The sequence below is a fragment of the Mus caroli genome, unplaced genomic scaffold (assembly GCF_978045245.1).
Source record: "Mus caroli unplaced genomic scaffold, Mus_caroli_1 scaffold_17, whole genome shotgun sequence".
NCBI lineage: Eukaryota > Metazoa > Chordata > Mammalia > Rodentia > Muridae > Mus > Mus caroli.
Window position 1 is genome coordinate 18,738,553 of NW_028227272.1, and position 23,334 is coordinate 18,761,886.

Consider the following 23,334-nt stretch of genomic DNA (forward strand, 5'->3'; position numbering starts at 1 on the left):
CCATAATGTTTCCTGTTCTGTGTCCAGCTTCAGCCAGTCTTCCCTATCCCAGCCAGTGGCTTTTCAGGTTCACAGTGTCCCATTCTGATGAGGAATAAAGACTTGAAGGAAAGACTCGAGGGAAATGAAAGAAGATTGATTAAGGAAACCGATATCATTGTTTGCTTGTTTGTTTTTAATCTTATTGTATTGTTTTTCATTTTCATAAATGCCTGTTTGTTTCTAATGAAAGACAGAACAGGTGTGGATCTGCAAGGGAGGGGAGATGGGGAGTCTGGGAGGAGAAGGGGGAGAGAAAACTGTAATCAGAATATGTTGTATGAAAAAAAATCTATTTTCAATAAAGAGGAAAAAGAAAGTGAGATGAACTCCCAAGTTGCCTTCTAAAGAGAGAGGGACACTCACACTCCCACCTAGATTAGTGGCACGGATGGGACCTTATGTCAGCAGCTGAACAGAGACTGAGGCAATCTTTATTGAAATCGGTCATTTTTTTTATTGAGTTGATGTATTTAAGTGTTTGTGTGTATATGTGTATCTGTATGTGTATGCATGTGTGTGTGTGTGTGTGTTCACACATGGGCTCATGCACCACAGTATGTGTGTCTCCACAAGTTTTCAGAGGAAAACTTGGGGACGTTGGTTTCCTCCTTCTGTCATGTAGCTCCTAAGATGGAACTCAGGTCATCTGCCAGTCTTGGAGGCAGGAGCCTTTGCTTGCTAAGGGCCAACTTGTTGAGCAGCCCAACAGGAGTCTTGTGTTACTCCTCCAATCAGGGACACCTTGGTGCCTCTCTCTCTTCTCTTTGCCCCTGCCTCTCTCTCATTTGATTGATTTTGTAGGTTACTGATTGAATCATCTCTCTCTTGTTCTTGGGCTACATGGACCAACTAACTTATGATTCACCATGGGCTCTCACCGCCCCTTTCTATGGAAGCTCGGGTCTGTCTTTCTTGCTGCAATGTGACTGGTTTATTTTTCTCACGGTGTCTTTTGGTTCCATACACATTGTCACAAATGATGGGATAGCACCCTTTTATGGCTGAGTAATGTTGCATTGGATGATATACAACTTTTGTGTATCTGCCACAGTTTCTCTTTCTGTCCCTCCATTGATGGACCCCTAGGTCTGCACTTGTTGTGACTAATGCTACAGTAAATGTGAGACTCCAGATGTCTCTCTGACAGACTGATTTCATGTCCTTTAGACAGGAGCACATTGCTGGGTCACTTGATAGCTCTGCAAAACTACCATGCTGTTTTCCACAGTGGCTGTACTAATTCACAGCTGACTGATGGCAGTCGGCCCTTGCCCTTGCTTGCTGTCTCCCTGTGGTTCTGATTTTACACAAGCCTGGTGAGTTGATGCTGAGCATTTTCTCAGAGGGATTTTGACTACGTGCTGACTCTGCCTGCTTAAGCTTACTGCCCGTTTCCAATGCTATTGAATTGAGGTTTTTATACAGTCTAGATATTATCTCTTATTAGATGTGTAGTACATGACTATTTCCTCCCATCCTATGAGTTGACTCTTCAAGACATTAGATTGTCTCCTTTGCTGTGGGAAAACATTCTAGGCTAACATCACCTCATTTACCAGCTTTTCATTTGTTTCTGGGATAAGAGTCTTATCCTGCTTTCAGAAAATTTGAGATAGATTTTTGCCATCTGATAATCTACGGCAAACCTTTGTTTTCAGAGGTTCAGACCTTCCCCAGTGTTTCTGGTGGGTAGATCAGAAGAGAAGAATAATTAAAAACCCGGGGCTTAGGTGTGTTGCCCTAGATTGACAAAACCCGTTATAGCTCAGGAATTTACCCTGCTGTGCACCTGTGATTTTTGTCTGTGTGAACTGAGAGCTGTAGAAGTTACTCCAGCCTAAGACACCAGAACAAAGAGAGGAAGAGGGGCTGAAGCATACAGTAGTCTATATATCATATGCATGTATGTATCATGGGTTTCCCTTGTTGTAAGGAGATTCTTTTCTGATTAAAATAGTAATAGAGGGAGAAGGAAGAGAGAGGACCATGTGGCAATCTGTCTCAAAACAAAATGGCTGTTAATAGAGCATGCTGGGACACCATGGAAATCAAAACTGCTTAGCTTTGAAGTTCGACCCCCTGAAATGAATTATTGTTCATTTTTTGTATGAGTCCTTCCAGTTTCTTTTCTGGAATTTGTGCGTTTATATCCTTCTAATACTTTCTCAAGCATGTGTCACATATATTATCCTAACTGTTCCTTATAGTGATTTGTCATGAACAGTCTCTCATGATAGTAAGTGCATTATTTTTCACTGCTGCCCTGTATTCCATTGTACCCAACCTCCTCTTGGTTTCAGCAGTTTTTTAAAAGAATATTTACTTAAATTTATGTATATATGTGTTTCCCTGTGTGTGTGTGTGTGTGTGTGTGTGTGTGTGTGTGTGTGTGTGTGAACCATGTGCATTCTGGAGCCCACTGAAGTCAGAAGTATTAGATCCCCTGGCACGGGAGTGACAGGAGTCGTGAGCTGCTATGTGGGTGCTGGGAACCAAACCCAGGTCCCCAGACGAGCTGTCAGCTCTAATCACTGAGCATCTCTCCAGCCATGTTTCAGTGTTTTGGTTGTGTAATCAGAAGTGGAGGAGTGTAGGTACTAAGGAAAGAGTGGCCTCATGGTCTCCTTTTTTCTCCAGGTTTTGGAGTCCTCTCTTGCATCAAACCTCTGTTGCTGTAATCTTCTGACTGTCATCTCAGGACCTGGGTCACCCTCATGGCACAATGGCCAACCCTCAGGAGCACCTGAGCTGCTCCTCTTTACCACACTTGCCCTTGACTGAGAACAAAACCTCTGGTGGACGGAATGAGCTTGCAGCTATGGGGAACCACCCTTCACCCAAGCTCCCTGAGGACCCTCAGGAGAGGGGGACTATACAGTCAGAGCTGATGGAGATCACAGGCAGCCCGATCTCCACAACAGTGTTGACCAGTGTAAGCGAGGATTCCAGGGGCCAGTTTGAGAACAGTGTTCTTCAGCTAAGGGAACAGGATGAGTCAGAGATGACCCTGTCTCTGGGGAACAGCAACACTGTGGATGGAGAGAACACGAACGGACCAGAAGACATCAAGATTCAGTTCAGCAGGTCAGGCAGCGGCAGTGGCGGGTTTCTCGAAGGACTGTTTGGATGTCTCAGGCCTGTGTGGAATATCATTGGGAAGGCATATTCCACTGATTACAAGCTGCAGCAGCAAGGTAAGCCAGAGCATGTGTGTCCTGGGAAGGCACTTCTTGTAGCACACTCTACCAGTAACTGGGTAATCTTTAAGGAGTGGGTCAACAGTGAGGCCAGATGTCCACCCGTTTCACTTTCCTACAGACTCCGAATGGAGCAAGTTCATGCTTAGGGGTTCCTTCTTATTTAGAGCCAAATAGACTTTGTGGTCCAGCGGCCTAATGGTGTGTGGAGTAGAGAGCACATGTAAGGTCATGAAGAGAAAGAAGCCCATTTGTTTGTCTCATTTAAGATGTCTGTTATTTGAAGATATCTAATAGTTTAATATAATTGTATCGATATGTAACTTATGAATGATTGGCATCATGGGTTCGTTTGTTTTCTTACTGATCATTTATAGGATCAAAAAGTCTACCTGTCTCGAAAAACCAAAAGAAAAAAGGAAAAAAAAAAAGTCTACGGGGCAGTGGTGGCACACTCCTTTAATCCCAGCACTTGGGAGGCAGAGGCAGGTGGATTTCTGAGTTTGAGGCCAGCCTGGTCTACAAAGTGAGTTCCAGGACAGCCAGGGCTACACTGTCTCGAAAAAAACAAAACAAAACAAAACAAAATAAAACAAAACAAACAAAGTCTGATGGCCAAAGTCAGGCACGGCACAGTAGCATGGTCTTATACTTTTCAACTATTCAGAGGCTGAGGCAGGCGGGTTACCTGAGCTAAGTTAGGCCATTCCTAAGCAACATAATGAAACTGTCACTTAAAAAACAAAAACACAGGTCTAAACAAGCCCGATGGCCACTTGACTAGTTCAAAACCAAACTGACGCCACCCCAGCCCATCAGATTCCAGGCCTGCCTTATGTTGTAATAAAAAAGAAGTCTTGTCTTGCAACACAGGTGCAGCAGACTCAGAATACAGAAGCCTCTGCTTTGCAGAGCATATCATTTCTTTTTATTATTTGTTTTGTATGAGCGTATGTGTGTATGTACCTGGGGGCTGGGCATGTGGAGGTCAAAGGACAGTATTGGGGAGGGGTGTGTGTACCACACATACACAGCTGTACCTCTGAACCACACCCCAGCCCTCTGCTTAGTTATTCATTTGTAATTTTTGTGTTGTTTTGGGGACTAGGTCTTGCTTTGTAGCCATGGCTATCCAGGGACTCCCTATGTAGCCCAGGTTGGCCTCTAACTCTCAGCATCCCTTCTGCCTCAGCCTCTAGTGTGCTGGGATTGCAGGTGTGTATCACCATGCCTAGCCTTGGTTTGCTTTAGAAGAGCTTTGTTCTGTTTCTCACAGAACCAAACGATAGCTACTTCCTCTATAAGCTCCATTTGGTTCTCAGAGCCTCTGCTTGTTCAGTGCTAATTTGCATCCTAACCTGGAGATCTCTGTATCCGAGTGTAACACTGAGCTTCAGACTCAGACAAATTATTATCCATGCTTGCTAAAAGAAGCCCTTTCATTGTTTGACTTTTATTGTTCTACAAATTTATATTTAACTCATCTTCCAGTTGATCATGTGACCTTCAGAAAGGCTCATTTTGGAAATAATTAAGACACAAGCCCAGTCTATCAGGCCTATAGTATATCCTACTGAAGGCTGGTGCTGCTGTGGCCTCAAAAAGTGACTTGTCAGCCAGAATCGAATGTTGTGCTTCTCCTGTCAGGATCAGGAAGCTAATCTTTAATCCTGCATCACAGGCCACCAAACGATGAGAGATGCACCCCTGGGTTTGGTGTGGATCACAAGTATCACTAGGCTTTTGAAGTATCATGTCTGCATCTTCCTTTTAGGATACTGTTAAGTTGTAGTCGTGATGCTAAAGTAGTACATTGAAACCGTTTATTGCCAAGTAGTTTGCAGTATCACCCAATACTGCCATGGCCAGATCCGAGTGCACAGACAAAGCCTTAAAGCATCCAGGCATGAGGGGCTTCCTCAGTCTGTGGATCACGGTGATATCAGATAAGAAATAGTAGTCATGGTGCTTAAACAGGACAGACAGCTCTGGGGAAGTGCCAGTGTACAGGTGTAAAAACAGTGGGCCAGTCGCATTAGTGATCTCCTGTGCGGCTCTCTAGGGGCTCAGTTCTATGTGTCTTTAAGACTCTCTTACTTCTACTTTGTCCTGTCTTGGCCTCTCCTTTAGCCTCTCCTTACAGGTTAATTATCAGTATTTAATCAGGTCCCTTCCTAATTACTGATAGTTAACCTGTGAAGTTAAACAAAGAAGACGAAGTTGGCATCACCACATTTTGGTTCTGGCAATCAGTTATTGGGAGCCTGGCTTGGGTGCCTGTCTCATGCTCTCTGTGCCCTCTCCAGTTGCCCATGCAGAGCCTTCATCTCTGGGGATGCCGAGGCTTCACTGGCTGCAGAGAATGTCTGCAGCAGGAGCTGTCACTGGTGGAGAATTGCATTATTATGATACTGTCAACAGTTGGGAGTTCAATGCCAAATGCATGTCATTTGCAGTTTAATAATTCACTTCCCACTTTATAAAACTGCTAATTAATAGACATTGCTTCTGAAAATATAATAATTATAGTATGAGCATCATAAAGAAGTCTGAAAGAGAGAACTATTTAACAAATCACTAAATATTTATATAGGTAAGAATAGAATTGCATCATCCTTCATACCATATACCAAAATAAACTCCACATGACTATAAAGAGACACTTTTTTATTTATTTTGTGTGTGTTTGTATGTGTGTGTGTGTGTGTGCACATGTGTGTTTGTATATGCATACTACAGCATGTGTGTGGAGGTCAGAGGACAACTTGTGGTTTTCTCCTTCAGGGACCCGGGGGTCAAACTTAAGTCTGTAGACTTGATGGCAAATGTCTTTACATGGCGCCATCTTTAAAAATCAATGATAGAGAAGCACAGAAGCCAGACTACAGACTGTGCAGGGAACTAGAAAAGAATACAAAGGGAAGTGATAAACAGGAGAATGTACGGCCTGAGCAGATAGCTTCCAAAGCCTCTCCACTTCTGATGAGCAGATGCTAAACAAAACATTTATCACTGACAAACCCACTCACACTTAGAAGACACATGTACTGGAAGTTGGGAATTAAAATGAAACAACAATTATATGCTCATTACTGCCATAGTGTGATGAAACCAGCATTTCTGGATGTCAGTACTGTCAGCATCAACCACGGAAATCCTTCTGTGTACCTGCTCAGAATGCCTTATCCCCAAGGCTGTGAGACTGTTTGTACTCCAACCAAGGGTTCACTCTGAGGAAATAGATGAAGAAAGGGCATCTTTTATTTGCATTTATAGTATGAGGCCTGCAGAGATGGCCCGGTGGTGAACAGTGCTGCGTGGTCTTCCAGTTATGTTGTGGTCAAGCTTTAGTACCGTTATGAGAAACCACGTTTTATTATGACGTGAACTGTAAGAGGTTCTCTCTCCTGGATGGTGAGTAACTGTCCCTACTCTCTGATGGACACAGTGGGCAGAGAGTTCATTTGTTTTTAAAGACTAAAACAGATTTACAACCAAGAACTCAGGGCTACTTCAGTTAGTGTTCCACAGACCATTTGTGGGTGAGTCTGGAATCTCTTGTGACTTTTAAACTGACGTTCTTGTCCTCCCCAGACACCACTGTATTTGCTTCTTGAGGTAATGGTCTCTTCAGAAGGGGGAGGGGACATTGAGGAGGACCAATAGATGCGTTCCTTGTTAGGTTTTGTAAGCTAAAAGTGCATGTTAGTGGATTTCTACAGTGTTTTATCTACATGTTTGTACTTATTTTATATATTTGTATATTACTTATATATATTGTTTATTTGTGACATCTTAAGCTTTGGGTGGTGGAACATGCCTGTTAGCTCAGGCACAGGAAGTAGAGGCAGGAGGGCCAAGGTCATCCTCAGGCATACAATCTGAGCTACACAAGACCCTGTCTCAGAATAAAAGACCATTTTATTCATTATAAAAATGATATATGCTTTTATCTTAAAAACCAATACAGAAAAAGATAAGCATTAATATAAATTACCAATGGCTACTTAGAATAGTTTTTAAAAGTATTCTTTAAAAGAAGGGAAAAGTTGAGAGCAGTGCAGTTTGGTGGACAGTTTGTGAACAATAGCCAGGGCCTCCCCAGCTCCTTCATGCGCGGCAGGCAATGCAGGACAGTAGAGAAGGTGCTGTTTCTAGAATGGCTGGTCCTATTTTACCAGCCACGTGAGCTTGCGTAGTCACTCAACGCTGTGCATTAGTTCTCTCCTCTTTAACTATGATGAGTCCAGTGGGTTAAAATGCACTTGTTGTGCAAGCCTGATGTCCTAGTCAGGGTTCCATCGCTGTGAGGTGACACCACGACCAAGGCAACTCCTACAAAGGACATTTCATTGGGGCTGCCTTACAATTTCAGAGGTTCAGTCCAGTATCATCATGATGGGAAGCATGGCAGCATGCGGGCAGACATGGTGCTGGAGGAGCTGAGAGTTCTACATCTGGATCGGAAGACAGCCAGGAGATTAAGCATAGAGATCTCAAAGTCCGCCTCCACACTTCCTCCAACAAGGCAAGGCCTCCTGATAGTGCCACTCCCTATGGCCAAACATTCAAACATGAGGACATGGGGACATTCCTATTCAAACATGAGGACATGGGGACATTCCTATTCAAACATGAGGACATGCGGACATTCCTATTCAAACTACCACACCTAAGGACCGGAGATTGATCCACAGGTTCTGGGATGGAAGAAAACTGACTCCGAAAAGTTGTCCTCTGCCTTCCACATGATGTTTGCATGTATATATTCATATAACACACACACACACATACACACCAAAAAGAATATGTGGATTTAAAAAAATTAGGCCAGAGACATAAAGGTGGTAAAATTAAACATGACTCTGCTAAAATTCAACCACTCTGCTAGCTTCTGGTATGTGGTAAGTACTCAGTAAAGGCAAACACTGAGAAAAGTGTTCCGCAAAGTCTGGCTGTTAGGAGGATGTCTTTGAGATGGATCCAGGGAGGATTCATTGAGCATCTGCATGAGTGATCCAGAAGAATGAAAATGCACCTGTGGTGGGTGATGGAGGAAGGATGGCAGTGTGGAGACAGAAGGGCCACTGGTTATCCCTGCTTAACAGGGGAGAGGTTGCTGTGTGTCAGGGTATGGATTTCTGGAGGAAGTCTCCTAAGATCTCAGGCCTGCTTGAGTTAAGCAGTTAAAAATGAATATTTACCAGTATGTGACCTGTAGTGCCAAGGCTCAAAGGAAGGTCATGTCTTTTGGTGGGAATCAGAGAGTAGGGCTGTTCCAGATAGGGTAACGTTGGTACCTTCAGAATAGCCTGTAGAATGGTCTCAGCAAATTCTGAGCTTGTTTCTTGATCATGTGCCTAGATACTTGGGAAGTGCCGTTTGAGGAAATCTCAGAGCTGCAATGGCTGGGTAGTGGAGCCCAAGGAGCTGTCTTCCTGGGCAAATTCCGAGCAGAGGAGGTGGCCATCAAGAAGGTGAGAGAACAAAATGAGACGGACATCAAGCATCTGAGGAAGCTGAAGCACCCTAACATCATCGCCTTCAAGTAGGTCGGCACTTGCTCAGCTGGGCTGTTTGCTTAGTTAGTTAGTTAGTTAGTTAGTTAGTTAGTTAGTTAGCTAGCTAGGTGAGTGGGTGGGTGGTGGGTGCTTGGTTGGTTGGTTAGTGGGATGGCTTTGTTTGCGGACTGGTTTTAGAGAAATAGGGCTACTTTATTCCTCCATTGTATACACTTAGGTTTCTGCTTTGGAAGATATCTCAAAATCCCTTGATAGGCTTAGCACAGTGCTAGTGTGGACTGTGAAGCCTGAGTCATATCCTCAAGCCTTTTAATCTAGGAGTCCATCTTGCAAGGACATGTACTAAATGCACAGGAGGGAGGGAGGAGAGCCCTGCCACTGTAGATCAGCCATATCAGTTAAGTAGTAAAGGACACTTCACAGAGTACCCAACAACAGCCTGAAATTCAGTTACAACAACTCTGGCATCTCAAGTGACGTAACCAGTCCTCCCTCGGTGACAGCATATATTGTGTCTGTTAACATCTTTCTTAAATAGTAACTCATGAAGACAGGTGTCTCTATATAACAGCATCGGGTTTTACTTCATCCCTCTCCTAGAAACACCAAACATGGCTTTCTAAATCCAATTGTAGAGTCATTGGTGATGCATTCATTTCACAAAGCAGTTGTGTTCAAGTATGTGTGTAAATCCACTGTTTCTTCTCTTTCTATTCACAGCCCTTCCTCGCCCGTGTAATTGCACTTGCACTTCCTAATATTGAGTCATAAATTCATAAAGAATTTCATAGATAATTAAGTCTTGGCTGACTATTTAATTCTGCAGGATGCACACTATCTCCAGTGTTTTTCTGAGTTGTCTGATACTTTGATTTCATAGCTGTTTGTGCTGAGAACACCACATACACAAATACATAGTATAAGATGGCAGAAGTGTGCATGTTCAGGGCTGTCTCTGAAATCATTGGAAATCCTGTCTTAATCCCAAGGTAAAACTAACTCAATGGCCTTTTATGCATCTCAAATAGTAATTTTAGAATCAAGCATTTTAGGGCTGGGGAGATGGTCTGTAAATAAAGTGCTTGTTATCCAGTGTGGAGACCAGAGTTCAGATCCCAGCTCCCCAAATCCTGAATGTGAGGGTGTTTGCCCAAAACTCCAGTGTTGAGCGAGCTGCAACTCATTCCTGGTGCTCTGGTGGTCACAGGCTAGCCAGTCTGGACAAAACAGCAAGGTCAAGTTCAGTGGGAGACACTGTCTCAAGAAATGATGTGAAGTCGTTAAGAAGGATTCCCTAATGTCAACTTTTGGCCTCCTTCTATGCCCCATAGGCCAGCATTCCTGCATACACACATGTGCACACATGCACAGCCATACACGTGTACACACACACACACACACACACACACACACACACACACATACATGAAATGCAGAATTCTAACACAACAATCCAAAGGTTTGCTGATTTGCAAGATTTATCTGCACTTAACCTGCTAAAGAATGATAAGAAAACACTAAAGTGTTTGTTTTCCATAGTTGAATTATTATCTTTCTGTAAGAACAGAAAAAGATACAGTAGAAATAAAAATCCATAATATTCAGTCTCTAGTGTGAGCTGAGGTATTACAGTGTTTGATGGTGTCTGTGGCTGACAGCAAGCAGAGTCTAGATCAGACCAGGGCCACCATGAGGTCCAGGCGCACTTGGATTCACTGTGTGTTTGATTTTTGAATTAATTTTATTCATTGTACATTCTGAAACATGTTACCATTGCCAGGCATTTTCTGACCCTTCCACTGTGGTCCCATGTGGGGTTCCAACCCATGGTTTAAGAAGGGTTCTAACTGAAGAGGCCAGTCTCAGGTAAATTGGTAGGAAGCACTGGAGTGGGTATGCTAAGAGTGGCACTAATACGCTGCAGCACTAGCTGCAAGTGCCAGGCTCAGCTGCGCTTCCTTCTGCCTGAGCCTCTCCCTTGAGCTTCCTGCCTTGTCTGTCTTTATGCTGTCTGTCCACAACCCTGGACAAGTATTAGAAGAGGAAGAATGGAGAACAGGGGCTGTGGCCCAAGTGAGACAGAAGATGGAAAAGGATCTTTGGCATGTTGGACCCTATTTTAAACTTTTGGGAGGTAGTATGGTAAAACCAATGAGGCTTTAGCAAGCATGGAAAAAAATTACAAATTGTCCTTCCTTAACTCAGGAGCAACTTTCTGGAGCAGCCCCAAGGGCTCCTCCTCTGGAAAACTACTTTCATGAAGTAAAGATGCCATGTGTCTCATATCCCCAGAGAGAGCAATAGAGTTAATTCTTGGGTACAGTTTTATGGGATGCAGTTTGGATTCCCTTGTGAGAGCCCTTACAGCAAGCAAAAGGTGTGGGAAGAGGACCTGAATCCTCTGGAATACAGAGGCTGCGGCAGCGACCTGTGCAGAGAACAGCTGCTGTCATAATCCTGTCATCGAGTGCTCTGGTGAAAATGTTAGACTTTAGAGGCTAAATGTAATTTTTCCAGAGCCAATAAATTTCAAATTAACAGAAGGATAGTATTCGGCAGACAGACAAATAGAGCCATCTTTTCTCTTCCACTTTCCTTCACTGAAATGATTGTGCGTTCCTTCATGGAAGAGGGGACTAAGAGCAAGCTTTGAAACCTAGATCACTAGGACTGACTACCGTGTGCCTTTGGGCTTTCTGGAAGGCAGGAAGCTGTGTGTCACTGGAAGGAGAGCCTCCCAGGCTGTGCTGTGGCCTGACTCCCTACACTGAACACATTCAAATCATCTCTCCTTCTGCATGGTGAGCCTAAGACCCCTCAGACCGAGTCATGTTTACAGTCACATGCCATTTGTTGCTTTGGTCAGTGAGTCACAGTTAAGTTTCTCTGGAAGGCATGGGTGAGTCTTAGCACATCTTTCTGTGCTTACAGATTCATTTGAAGTTAGTAAGAGCAACACACAGAAAGAAAGTACAAGATGGGAAGACAACAGTCATTTTTTCTTATTTTTAGAAAAACCAACTTGACTGTTTCTAATAGAATTCAATCCCAAGAGAAGGTAGTAATTAAAACTGATGACAAAGCTGTTATTTCTAGCTGCCTGGAAGCCTTGTCACAGTAGGGGACAGGTGGAATGATGACTCCTCACCTGTCAAAGTTAGAAGAAAAGCTCACAAGATGCATCTCTGTTAGACCATTTCCATCTGTGTGCCGGCTGGGTAGATGCTGAGTCCACGCAAGCATAATTGTCCTTGCTTTCTTGTGTGTATTACATTATTCCGAGTGGTTCCTATGCAGTGATCAATTACCTATTTGTGGTTGTTCACATATGCTTCACTGAGTTTCCCCCAAAATTTTCCATTAAAAGTCAAGAATTCTAGGCATCCTAGAAAATGATAAAAGAGTAGTTGATGTCTTTGTAGCATTTGATTAAAAAAATAATAACTGATTGTTCTCCCTCATTATACAGACATTTTACACATATCCACTGATGTAAACAGATGTACGTGTGGGTCCCGAATCATGTGTAGACAGAACAAGAAAGTGGTGACAGGGACTGTATGCAGGTGATGGCTGCTGTAATTGGGAGAGAGGATATGAAGCTCATTGTTCTTCTAGCTCTAACTCTGTGGTGGGCTGTTCCTCTGAGGTGAAATAAAATGTGTGGTACCATGCCATTCTGCAACAAAAGTCCTGCTTTCTGGGGCTTGTTCAGGCTGGGTGCTCATGGGTGCCTCAAAATCCACTCTGGAGTGAAGTCAAGGGTGTAGTGTGGAGTCCCACAGCTCCAGAAGGCAGGCAAAGTGAAGGCTGACATTTGGGTACATGTCAGTGACTTATGCTGCACCCTAATCCCTCCCGCCACTGCTTCCCGCCTCAGCCTGGGAGACAGGAATGGGCGGCCAGCTGAAGACTGTCTCTGTCCTGGTCCTCATGCTCTGGTAACTTCCCTGGAGAGTCTGAGGGTGTCTGAGCATACTTACCAAATGGATCCATCTTGAAAACAGAACTATGATGTACAGTTCACATTATTTCTAGTTAGTGAGCTAACGGCATTAACATAGGAATCCCCAATATGACTCTTTATGCAGAAATTTAAAACACATGGAGTATAATATAGTAAGGGCCAGGACCTGGGCTTTGAAGCTAGACTCGCTTGTCACTGACTGACTGAATGGATCCAGTATGGTAAAGTAACTCACTTTCACCCTGAGCCTTCCCTGTAAACATGGGAGAGGTTAAGTCTATCCTGTGATGATAGACACCCTTGTCTCTCCCAATTTAATTGTGAGGGCCTATCAGCTGTGAGGGCTGGAGTGAAGTTAGACATCTCAGGCCTCACAGAAAAGAGACCCCGAAGACCACCATCACCTTCGGAGTCTGCAGTCTGTGTAAACAGAGAAAACTCATGGCTACTGAGAGAAAAAAGATCCCTTTGGACTTAAATGAACAAGACAAGTTTGATGGAAGATATAGGAATCAATAGAACTATCACTTGTGTAGATGTATAATATGATATAATGTTAGCTTTATTCTAAATTAGTTTGACAGAACTATATGGAAGATAGAAAGTTGATCCATTTTTTTAACTTTTCTATTTATTTATTAATTTCCTCAGTCTAATTATTTTAAATTTGAGTAATTTAAAATTTAATAAGCAATTATAAAAATATAAACACTTTAATTCTCTGTACATGCCATTAAATCTGTTTATGTTTAAAGGGAAAATATTTTAAATTACTTTAATGATTTAAAAAAAAAAAAACCTCAGCTCATCCAGTCTATCCAAGCACCAGAAAAGAATACTTTCTGTCTCACAGTGAATGGCGTCACACAAAACTACCAGATTAGCACAGCCTGTTGCTGTCTAGACTTAAGAAAAAAGCAGAAATCACCTATATACTTACCAGAGAAATCAGCAGACCAGAAAGATACAATTCTTATTTAAGAACCAAGAACTGTTATCTGTATTATTTTGGTATCATTTGGGTAAGGAGTGAGCCTTGTTAAACATTCCCAAGATGCAGATGTGTATGCAGGTATACTGTCTATGTTCATGGACTCACTCGCATATGTTTTCTTCAAGGGGTGTTTGCACTCAGGCCCCGTGCTACTGCATCATCATGGAGTACTGTGCCCACGGACAGCTGTACGAGGTCCTGAGAGCTGGCCGGAAGATCACGCCCCGGCTGCTCGTGGACTGGTCCACGGGAATCGCCAGTGGGATGAATTATCTCCATCTCCACAAGATTATACACCGTGACCTCAAGTCGCCCAAGTGAGTCCTAGAGCTCTGTGCTCACCTGTTTTGTTTTCTGATCTTGAAGTAAGACATCTTTATCAAGTGTGGCCGAGGGTCTCAGACTTGTAATTCGATTTCCGTTGCGCGGTGGATAACAGTTTGCACATCTTAGCACAGAAGTTGAGCTCATCACTTACCGTGGAGACTTGTCCAGGTCCTTAACTCAGGCTCTCCCTTCTGTGGCTTGAAATGTACAGCTCTGCAGCAACTTCACCATGCTCCAGAGCAGTCATCTTTCATCACATCAGATAGTTCATGCTGCCGTTTTCTACCTGAAACCTTGGACTGTGGTGTCCTCTACTTTAAAAACCGTTTAATTGACTTTCAGAAATGTTTCTAACACAACAAAATTAAAAAATGGTTGAATAAGAGACAGAGACAGATTGGAAACACAGCTCAGCCACAGTGGGATGCTTGATTCAGTCTCCAGCACAGAGAGGGGGAGACGCAGTCACAAGAGTCAGACCACAGGCTCAGTACAGTTATCTGAGGCACACTTCAGGCTTGGCTCTGAGCTTCTGAGAGTGTAACACAGGAAGAAACAAGCACATACAAAATTCATAATGGCTGTAAGAAATAGGTCCCTGTAGTGTTTAGGGCCCAGCACCCAAACCATTAATGTTCTAACAGGTTGAAAGAGTTTCTTCAGGTGAAGTCAGTGTGTGTGTGTGTGTGAGTGTGTGTAGGGGGTGGGGGAGTATCAATATTTTCATTTGTATACACCTTTAAAACTAGCAAAAGCAGTTCGTTCCAGGACCCATTGTAAATGGCTCTTGTGAAAAGCAAAGCAAGCCTTGTAGGAACCTGCTTGAACTTTGGCTATCAGTGCCCATCCTCCGCACGGGAAAGACTCAGCGCTCTTCTTAGCTCAGGCACATCTCTTGAATATGAAGCCATCATCCCATTCGTGGGTTATAGAGAGAAAATAGGCTAGAAGACTCAGTGGCTTGGCAGAAGTCACTGTCAGCAAGTGGAGAAGGCTGAGCGCCTGCCGGGCACAGGCTTCTAGTGTGATGCCCAAGAGCAATGGGAGCTGTAAACTGAACTCTGCAGGGTGGAAGACGGTGGGCAGCGCGTCAGTCACTGCTTACACTCATAGTTCTCACTAGCGCTAATGATCTGTTTGTTTTCTTTGTTTCTTTTTAAAGTGTTTTAGTGACTCACACAGATGCAGTGAAAATTTCAGACTTTGGCACATCTAAGGAACTCAGTGATAAAAGCACCAAGATGTCCTTCGCTGGCACCGTCGCGTGGATGGCACCAGAGGTGATCCGGAATGAACCTGTGTCGGAGAAGGTGGACATATGGTGGGTAGAGCTCCCTGGCCAGCTTGGAAGCCCCGCCCACTTCCGCCTGATTTCTGCCCTTCCTGCTTCTCCTTCTTGGAATGCACTTCTTTGCATCTCACTTCCGGTTGATTCTGGTTTCACATTATCTAAGGTTCGACCCAGGATCGGTTCTGAGACATCTCCATGAATACACTGAACTTCCTGGGAAACTAGAATTTAATTTTGAACATTTAGTGTCGAAGGCCTTATGAAATGCATAGCATGATGCTCACTTTTTTTGAGTAAAATATATGAAACTAAATTGACTTGGTCTTGATAACGTGGGTCCCACCACACAGCTCAGCATGGCCTGAGACCTGCCATGCACCCAGGCTCTCCTTAAACTCATGAGCCTCCCAGCTCAGCCTCTGAGCGCTGAGATCGGAAGCATAGCCCATCGACTAGGTCTTTAATTAATTAAAGAGCTGAAGTGTGACTCCACCCCCTGAACTGCCTTCCGTGTCCCTGGCTGCTGCAGGTCTTTTGGTGTGGTACTTTGGGAGCTGCTGACAGGGGAGATCCCCTACAAGGATGTGGACTCTTCCGCCATCATTTGGGGTGTCGGCAGCAACAGCTTGCATCTCCCAGTTCCTTCCACTTGCCCGGATGGATTCAAAATCCTTATGAAACAGACGTGGTAAGAATGGCATTTCTTCTGCTGTTCTCTCTGACTTTTCTGCCTAAAGAGCTATTAAAGTTTCTCTAAAAGAGCAGAGGCACCTCTACAGGGTGCTTGGAAGGAACCACATTGTGGTGGAATGACAAAGGCTGCAGAATTTTAGAACCTTGGACTCAAGCGCTGGCTCTGACTTTTTGTTACCTGTGAAATAGGGCGTGTGCCTTCCCGTAAAGCAGATCCAGCTCCTACTCGAGGAGTTGCGTACGACTGATCAAATTAGGAGGGGGACCGGGCAGGCGGATTTCTGAGTTCAAGGCCAGCCTGGTCTACAAAGTGAGTTCCAGGACAGCCAGGGCTACACAGAGAAACCCTTGTCTCAAAAAACAAAAAAACAAAAAACAAAAAACAAAAAACAAATTAGGAGGGGGAGGGGTTCAGTGTGATGTCTTGAGAAAGTTCCCTGCCTAATGGCTGCTGGCTGGGATCACCTCACTGTCCCCAGGAGGTCGCAGACCTAACTCTCCAGGCTCTCGTAGATGCTTATCCTAGCTGCCTTTCCCGTTGTACTCCAGCACACCTAAGCTGTGTGGGATATAGCAGTTCTTGGGAGAAAATGTGTATGTCATAATCAGAATAAAGCCTCAGCCCCCGCCCTCTACCCCCAGACACAGCCTCTGAGATGAGCATGGTATCTTTCCTCTTAGGCAGAGTAAGCCTCGCAACAGACCTTCTTTCCGGCAGACGCTCATGCACCTGGACATCGCGTCTGCAGATGTGCTCGCCACCCCTCAAGAAACTTACTTCAAGTCTCAGGTAAGCCAGCACATCCCTGCCTCGCGGGACTGAATGGACAGCTAAGAAGTACTGTTAACCACGTAACAGTCACATGACCCTATTCGTGTGAGACAGTAACTGTGAGAGTTGGAGGTGCGACTGTGAATCCTGGTGGCGTCGTTAAGAGGGGAGAGGGTGTGAGGGCCGCCTCGAGGCTATACTGGAGTCGATGTCACTGCTGCTCCTCATGAAGGCCTTGCTCACTTTGATGCACAAAAGCTGAAAACTAGGGCAGGAACTTGAGGACCAGACAGAGCCACAGCAGAATTAGGCCCTAAAGCATCTGTTAGCCGTCACTGTACTAAAATTTCCCACAACTTACATGTTAAAAAAAAAAAACAAACAAAAAACGTATTTATTTAGCCCACCATTCTGTAGGCAGTTTAAGCCACACAGTTTCTGTGATGCTTTTTTTTTTTAACCTGGATGTCTGTAGTCAGATCCCAGGTGAGCAGGAAGGTGGCTGGTCCCAGGTGGTCCCTTAACAGGTGTGTTGACATCTGGCTAGGAGCTAGAGCTCCCCTGTCCTGCCTGGCCGCTAGCTGGGCCTCAGGCTAGTCCCGCCTCAGGCTAGCTCAGGCTTCCTCACTTCTGTTTGCTTTCACAGTGGCAAATGGATCAGGAAAGCAACGCCAGTCAGTGCAGGTGATGTTCATGCTGCATGGCATCGTGCTTGCCATAGTGCCACACTGGCTGAAGCAGGTCACGGGCCACCAGACTAGACTCTCCAGACTGATGACAGAGCAGGCTAGACAGGCACAGAGCCAGAGAAAGAGAGGAGTGTGGCTGTTGGGTGAAAATGCAGTAAGCATGGTTCTCTGCCCACTGTCACTATGAGCAAGGAGTGAGCAGAGATGAGGAAATGTTTCCTATCCCTAACCAGACACAGGCATGATCACAAGGCATAGTGGCAATTAATCCCTCTGTGTGTACAAGATCATCATCATCACCACCATCATCATCATCATCATTATCATTGTGCCAGCACTAGCAGTGGAACCTAGGGCCTCTCAAGTGCTAGGCAATCACTCTCCCACCAGCTCTACCTTAGACTTTATTGTTGGTGTTTTGTTTTGTTTTTATACAAGGTCTTGCTAAGTTGCCCAGGCTGGCCTTGAACTCACTCTATAGCACAGACAGATCTTGAACATGGGATTCTTTCTGCCCACAGAATCAACTAAGCAGAGCTCACAGGGCCTCCCAGGAGCCTGTGTAGGTCTGACCCGCCCTCCATATGTGTCATGGTTGTGTACTTGGCATTCTCATGGGACTCCTAACAGTGCAAGCAGGGGCTGTGTCTGACCCTGCCTCAGTCCATATTCCTGTGCCATATTCTGTTCTGCTGCACACTCTGGGATGCTGGGCTTCAGAGCTTCTCTTGGGCTTTTGTCCTAAGCAAAGCCAGTGTGACAGCGGACGTGAAGATGACTCAGAACCTCCCAGACCTGTGAACCTCGGTCGGTCTTCAGGACTTTCTTTCTGCCTCCATACTCCCTTGCCTTCAGCTGAACACTTTTGTCCAGATCACTGTACCCTGTGCTGTTCTGATGGCCACTGCTGTGGAGAAACTGGAAAAGAGACTGCACTGTGTCAGGACAGAGGGTGGGGTGGGGATGTTTGGGATTTGATTTGGCACTTCTGGCATTCCCCTGCCGGAGCTCTTGTAGGAAGTTTGGGGAAAGCATGCAGAGGCACAGAAGGAAATGCCTTGCACTCGGTCCTATGGACACGTCAAAGAAGGAAACTACAACATTCACAAAATTAAACTTTCCTCACTCAGGCTGAATGGAGAGAAGAAGTGAAGAAACATTTTGAGAAAATCAAAAGTGAAGGGACCTGTATACACCGATTAGATGAAGAACTGATTCGCCGGCGCAGGGAGGAGCTCAGGTCAGCTGACCCCGCCCCTCTTCTCACCCCAGTGCTCAGGTCAGCTGACCCCGCCCCTCTTCTCACCCTAAGGTTCAGAAATGAGCAGGACCACGGGTGAATCGCCACTTCTTTCTCCCTCATCTTTCCCCTAGCTTTCTTGGTTGCTCAGATTTGGCCTTCCCGGGAAGTCTGAAAAGGCTGATCTCAAAGAAGCAGAGACTAGGATGGTGCTTGCTGTAGACTGGGAGGTTGTGCAGAGGGATGGGTGGGGGCGGGGAGAGAAGCTGACTAATGGATGCTGTTATAATTAGAAGAAAGTTCTTCAATTCTCGTCACGACAGGTAAAGATAATGTACTTAATAGCTCACCTCGCTTCCTCCCTCACTCGGAGTCGCTTGTTTGCTTATTTGCGGCAAGGTCTCACTGTTTGGTCCTTGCTAGCTTGGGTCTTAGTATGTAGATTATGCTGCTAGAAATCTCTGGAACCTGCCTTCCTCTGCCTCCTGGATACGAGGATTGTAGGCCTGAGCCACCACCACACTTAAACTTTGGGGTTTTCTTCTCCTCCTCCTCCTCCTCCTCCTCCTCCTCCTCCTCCTCCTCCTTCTCCTTCTTCTTCTCCTTCTTCTCCTTCTTCTTCTTTTTTTAATTTTTAATTAAAGAAGCTTAGAAGAACGGATTTGGAATATTTCCAACATAAAGAAATAATCATTGTTGGAGGAGACTGCCATGGTTACCCCGATTTTTTTCCACTTTTATTATTTTAAATTATGTTTGAGTCTGTGTATGACCACATGAGTGTGGACGCCCACAGAGGCCAGGCGTATCAGACATCCTGGAGCACAGGTGGTTGTAAGCCACCTGATGGGGTGCTGGGACCTGAACTCCAGTCCCCTGGAAGAGCATTTATCCAGTACATGCATTCATCTGCTGAACCATTTCTCCAGTCCCTGATTGGAACACTGTACAACAAATACATATATCAGAATATCACTTGGTACCTTGTAAATACATACAACTTTTGTATGAGTTAAAAAAAAAAAAAAAGATTAACAAAAGCTGGGCATGATGGCACACTCCTTTAATCCCAGCACTCGGGAGGCAGAGGCAGGCGGATTTCTGAGTTCGAGGCCAGCCTGGTCTACAAAGTGAGTTCCAGTACAGCCAGGGCTACACAGAGAAACCCTGTCTCAAAAACAAACAAACAAAAATTAACATATGAACAGTAGAAGCTTACCCTGTAGTTAGCGATGGTTCAGTGACAAGGTCTTGCCACAGGAGTAGGAGGACCTGAATTCGAATTCCCAGAGCCCATTCAAAGCAGGCCATGGCAGCTGTGACCCAAGAGCTCCTGGGGCAAGATGGGAGGCAGTGACAGGAGGCTCCCAGAAGCGTCTGAGCCAGCCAGCCTGGGGTGTGTGGTGCAGAGGCAAACAGGGACCCCTGCTCAGCACTAGGTAAGGATCGACAGCTGAGGTTGACCTTGGACCTCCACATGGACACCAGGGTCCGTGTACACCCACACACATAGCTACCTTCATGTGTAACTCTTTTTTTTTTTTTTTTTTTTTTTTTTTTTGGTTTTTTCGAGACAGGGTTTCTCTGTATAGCCCTGGCTGTCCTGGAACTCACTTTGTAGACCAGGCTGGCCTCGAACTCAGAAATCCACCTGCCTCTGCCTCCCGAGTGCTGGGATTAAAGGCGTGCGCCACCACGCCCGGCCCATGTGTAACTCTTTACGGCCTCTCAACTGTTTCCCACCTGTAGGGTCCTTTACCACAGAGAGTCTTAGAGCACTTCCACTGTTCTCAGTGCCGTGGGAGGCCAGGAGTTTATAAGCTCTAGCTCCTGGCCTCCACTGTAATAGGCAGTTAGGTCTCTATTAAAAAAAAAAAAGCCATAGATTTAGCAATTTATAAACAGAAGAAATGTACTGCTCGTGGTTCTGGAGGTGGAGCAGTTTAACATCAAAGCTTCAGGAAACTCAGCAATTCCCAGCACTTGGGAGGCAGAGGCAGTCAGATTTCAGGTCTACAGAATGAGTTCCAGGACAGCTAGGGCTACACAGATAAACCCTGTCTCAAAAAAAAAAAAAAAAAAAAAATTGTGCACCCAGATGTATTCTTTATCTGTGGCCGACCTGGCTCTGTGCTGTGGCTAGAGGGGCCCTTGGGATAAACTGCACAGTTCAGATTTCCCTGGACCTAGTGCCTTGAAGCAAGCCACTGCACATGTCATTAGGGTCGCGCTCATGCTATGTTTTCATTGACAGGCATGCTCTGGATATTCGGGAGCACTATGAGAGAAAGCTTGAACGGGCTAACAATCTGTACATGGAACTGAGCGCCATCATGCTGCAGCTGGAGATGCGCGAGAAGGAGCTCCTTAAGTGAGTACTCAGCCCGGGGTCCATCTTCACTGCTTGGAGTCTGTCAGTCAACGGGACGTGTCGCTCCTGCGTGGGGCCGCTACAGTGTACCATGCAGATATTAGTCACATTTCCTTAAGGACTTGGGTGAGGCATACAAGCAAGGTCTGGTACTGGCATACTCCCTGGGCTAGCATGTGTACTTCAGTTGCCAGAGTTCAGAGAGGGGCTTCATTTTCGGAAGAACTTAGTGTGGATAAGCAGAGACTTACTGACCGTTGAGAGAAAAGTTCTGCTGGAAACTGTTTAAGGGGTCCCTGATAGTATCAAAATAACCAGGGGTCTTGACCCCAAATAAGCAAAGCTTCTGTCCTTTATCACATTGGGGAAGAGAAAGATAATGCAGGAGTTTGAGCTAAGGACAGAATAAAGTTGAGTTAATTTAAATTCAGTACCTTCAGTTTGTTTGCCTAAACTTGAGTAGCAGCCTGGTTGTACAATGAGCTGGTATCTGTTAGGTGTGGCCAGAACCTGTGGGCAAATGAAGATACTCTGCACTGGCCACACCCCTATCTGTTTCAAAGATAATTTACTACACATTTTATTCACAATTTTATATGTATTAATATGAATGGGACCTCTTTTCTACTTAAGGCATTTTTTTCAAATTAGTTATTTGAGAATTTTCATAAAATGAGCTGAGTTTTGACAGTATTCAGTCCTACCCATCTTCTTCCAGGTCTTCCCTACCCCCCCACTCCCTACCCATCCAACTTTATGCCCACTATGGCCAATATTAAAGAAAACCAGCTCTCCCTCCCTGGGCAGCTGTCAGGCAGCAGCAGCTCCTCGGCTTAGGGCCATGTCATCATGTCAGACTCCTCTCTCCTTGCTAGGATTCGGTTTGAGATTGCACGGGACTGGTGCATGCTGACAGATCCACTTTAGATTCAAGTGTGTCACTCACTGTCCTGAGGTCTCCAGAGGATGCTGTTATCTTGTGCTTGCTCAGCATCTCTGGCTCCTACAGTCTTTCTGCTCCTTCTTCTGCCATGAGCTCTGAGCCTTTGGGAGGAGAGGGCACCTGTTTTATGTTCCCTGTAGGGAACATCCCACAACAGCCTCTTATGCGCTCCATGTTGGCCAGCTGCAGGTCTCTGTATGAATCACTACCTACTTCTCAGGTGAGGTAGAGAGATGCATAAATCTAAAGGTGTACAGAGAAGTCATTAGGAGTCGATTTGACACTGTGTCCAATGAGTAGAATAGTAGGAGGTTCTCCTTTAGGGCCTGTTCTAGTTTAGCCAGAGATGCTCAGCCTGAAGGTGATACCAGCTGTGGGCTTTGTCTAAAGCCAAATGAGAAAGCGGTTATTGCCCCCTGCGCGCTCTGTGCCACTGCTGCACCAGTGGGCGTGCCTCGCCAGGATGGCCGGTCATGATTATAGGTTTCAGAGTTCACAGCAGGTTAGATCCATAACTCCCTTCCTCCACCAGTAGCACATGTAGAACCATCCAGCACGATGGAAGCTAGCCAATAGTGATGGGGCTTCCAGGGCAGTGTCAGCGTCATGTTTCTGTGCTATGTAACTCAAATACAAGACCTTCAGCAATGGGGTCTTATTGTCACGTTCTGGAGGGAAGCCAAGAGCACTGGCTCCAGACTACAGAAGTCATCTTCTTAATTTGTCAGCCCATGGCATCTAGTAAGGGCACTGGCAAACCTTTATAGGGTAACTATATTTCTCTCTTTCTCTTTCTCTCTCTCTCTCTCTCTCTCTCTCTCTCTCTCTCTCTCTCTCTCTCTCTCTCTCTCTGTGTGGTAGTTTTCCATTTAATTGTTTCGAGAAGCTTCTAGAGATTTTTTATCTCTCTCCATATCCCCTCCTCTACCCAGCTTTCCCATTCCCCATGCCAATTTAACCCTTCCTGTTCCTTTCATCCTCCTCAAGCTTTTATGCCACTGCTTTTATATCTCCTTTCTCTTTAAAGCCCCCCACTGGGCTGCACCCCTCAGTGTTCTCCCGACCTCCATGGCCTGGAAATAATAAACATATCTATCTGACAATTTTGAAATTTTTCTATCTTCTCTTTTAAAACTTGTTTGTATATTATGGTTATCTTGCCTGCATCTGTGTCTGTGTACCATGTGTATGCAGTACCCACAGAGAACAGAAGAGGACATCAGATCCACTGGACTGGAGTTACAGAGGGCTGTGGACTGCCTGTGGACTTTGAGAATCAAACCCCT

At 45.1% G+C, this 23,334-nt stretch overlaps 1 protein-coding gene across 10 annotated transcripts in view; it reads left to right on the plus strand.

Annotated features, from left to right (window-relative positions):
- Positions 1 to 23,334, plus strand: part of Map3k13 (mitogen-activated protein kinase kinase kinase 13) — a 146,665-nt gene that overhangs the window by 103,391 nt on the left and 19,940 nt on the right. For all 10 annotated transcript variants that reach the window (XM_085832432.1, XM_085832433.1, XM_029470554.2 and 7 more), the window contains 8 exons: positions 2,680 to 3,236; positions 8,604 to 8,787; positions 13,848 to 14,039; positions 15,212 to 15,370; positions 15,870 to 16,028; positions 16,715 to 16,823; positions 18,625 to 18,734; positions 20,989 to 21,105. In XM_085832432.1, the coding sequence (XP_085688558.1) occupies positions 2,765 to 3,236; positions 8,604 to 8,787; positions 13,848 to 14,039; positions 15,212 to 15,370; positions 15,870 to 16,028; positions 16,715 to 16,823; positions 18,625 to 18,734; positions 20,989 to 21,105 (1,502 nt within the window). In that variant the 5' untranslated portion in view covers positions 2,680 to 2,764. The remainder of the gene's footprint in view (positions 1 to 2,679; positions 3,237 to 8,603; positions 8,788 to 13,847; positions 14,040 to 15,211; positions 15,371 to 15,869; positions 16,029 to 16,714; positions 16,824 to 18,624; positions 18,735 to 20,988; positions 21,106 to 23,334) is intronic.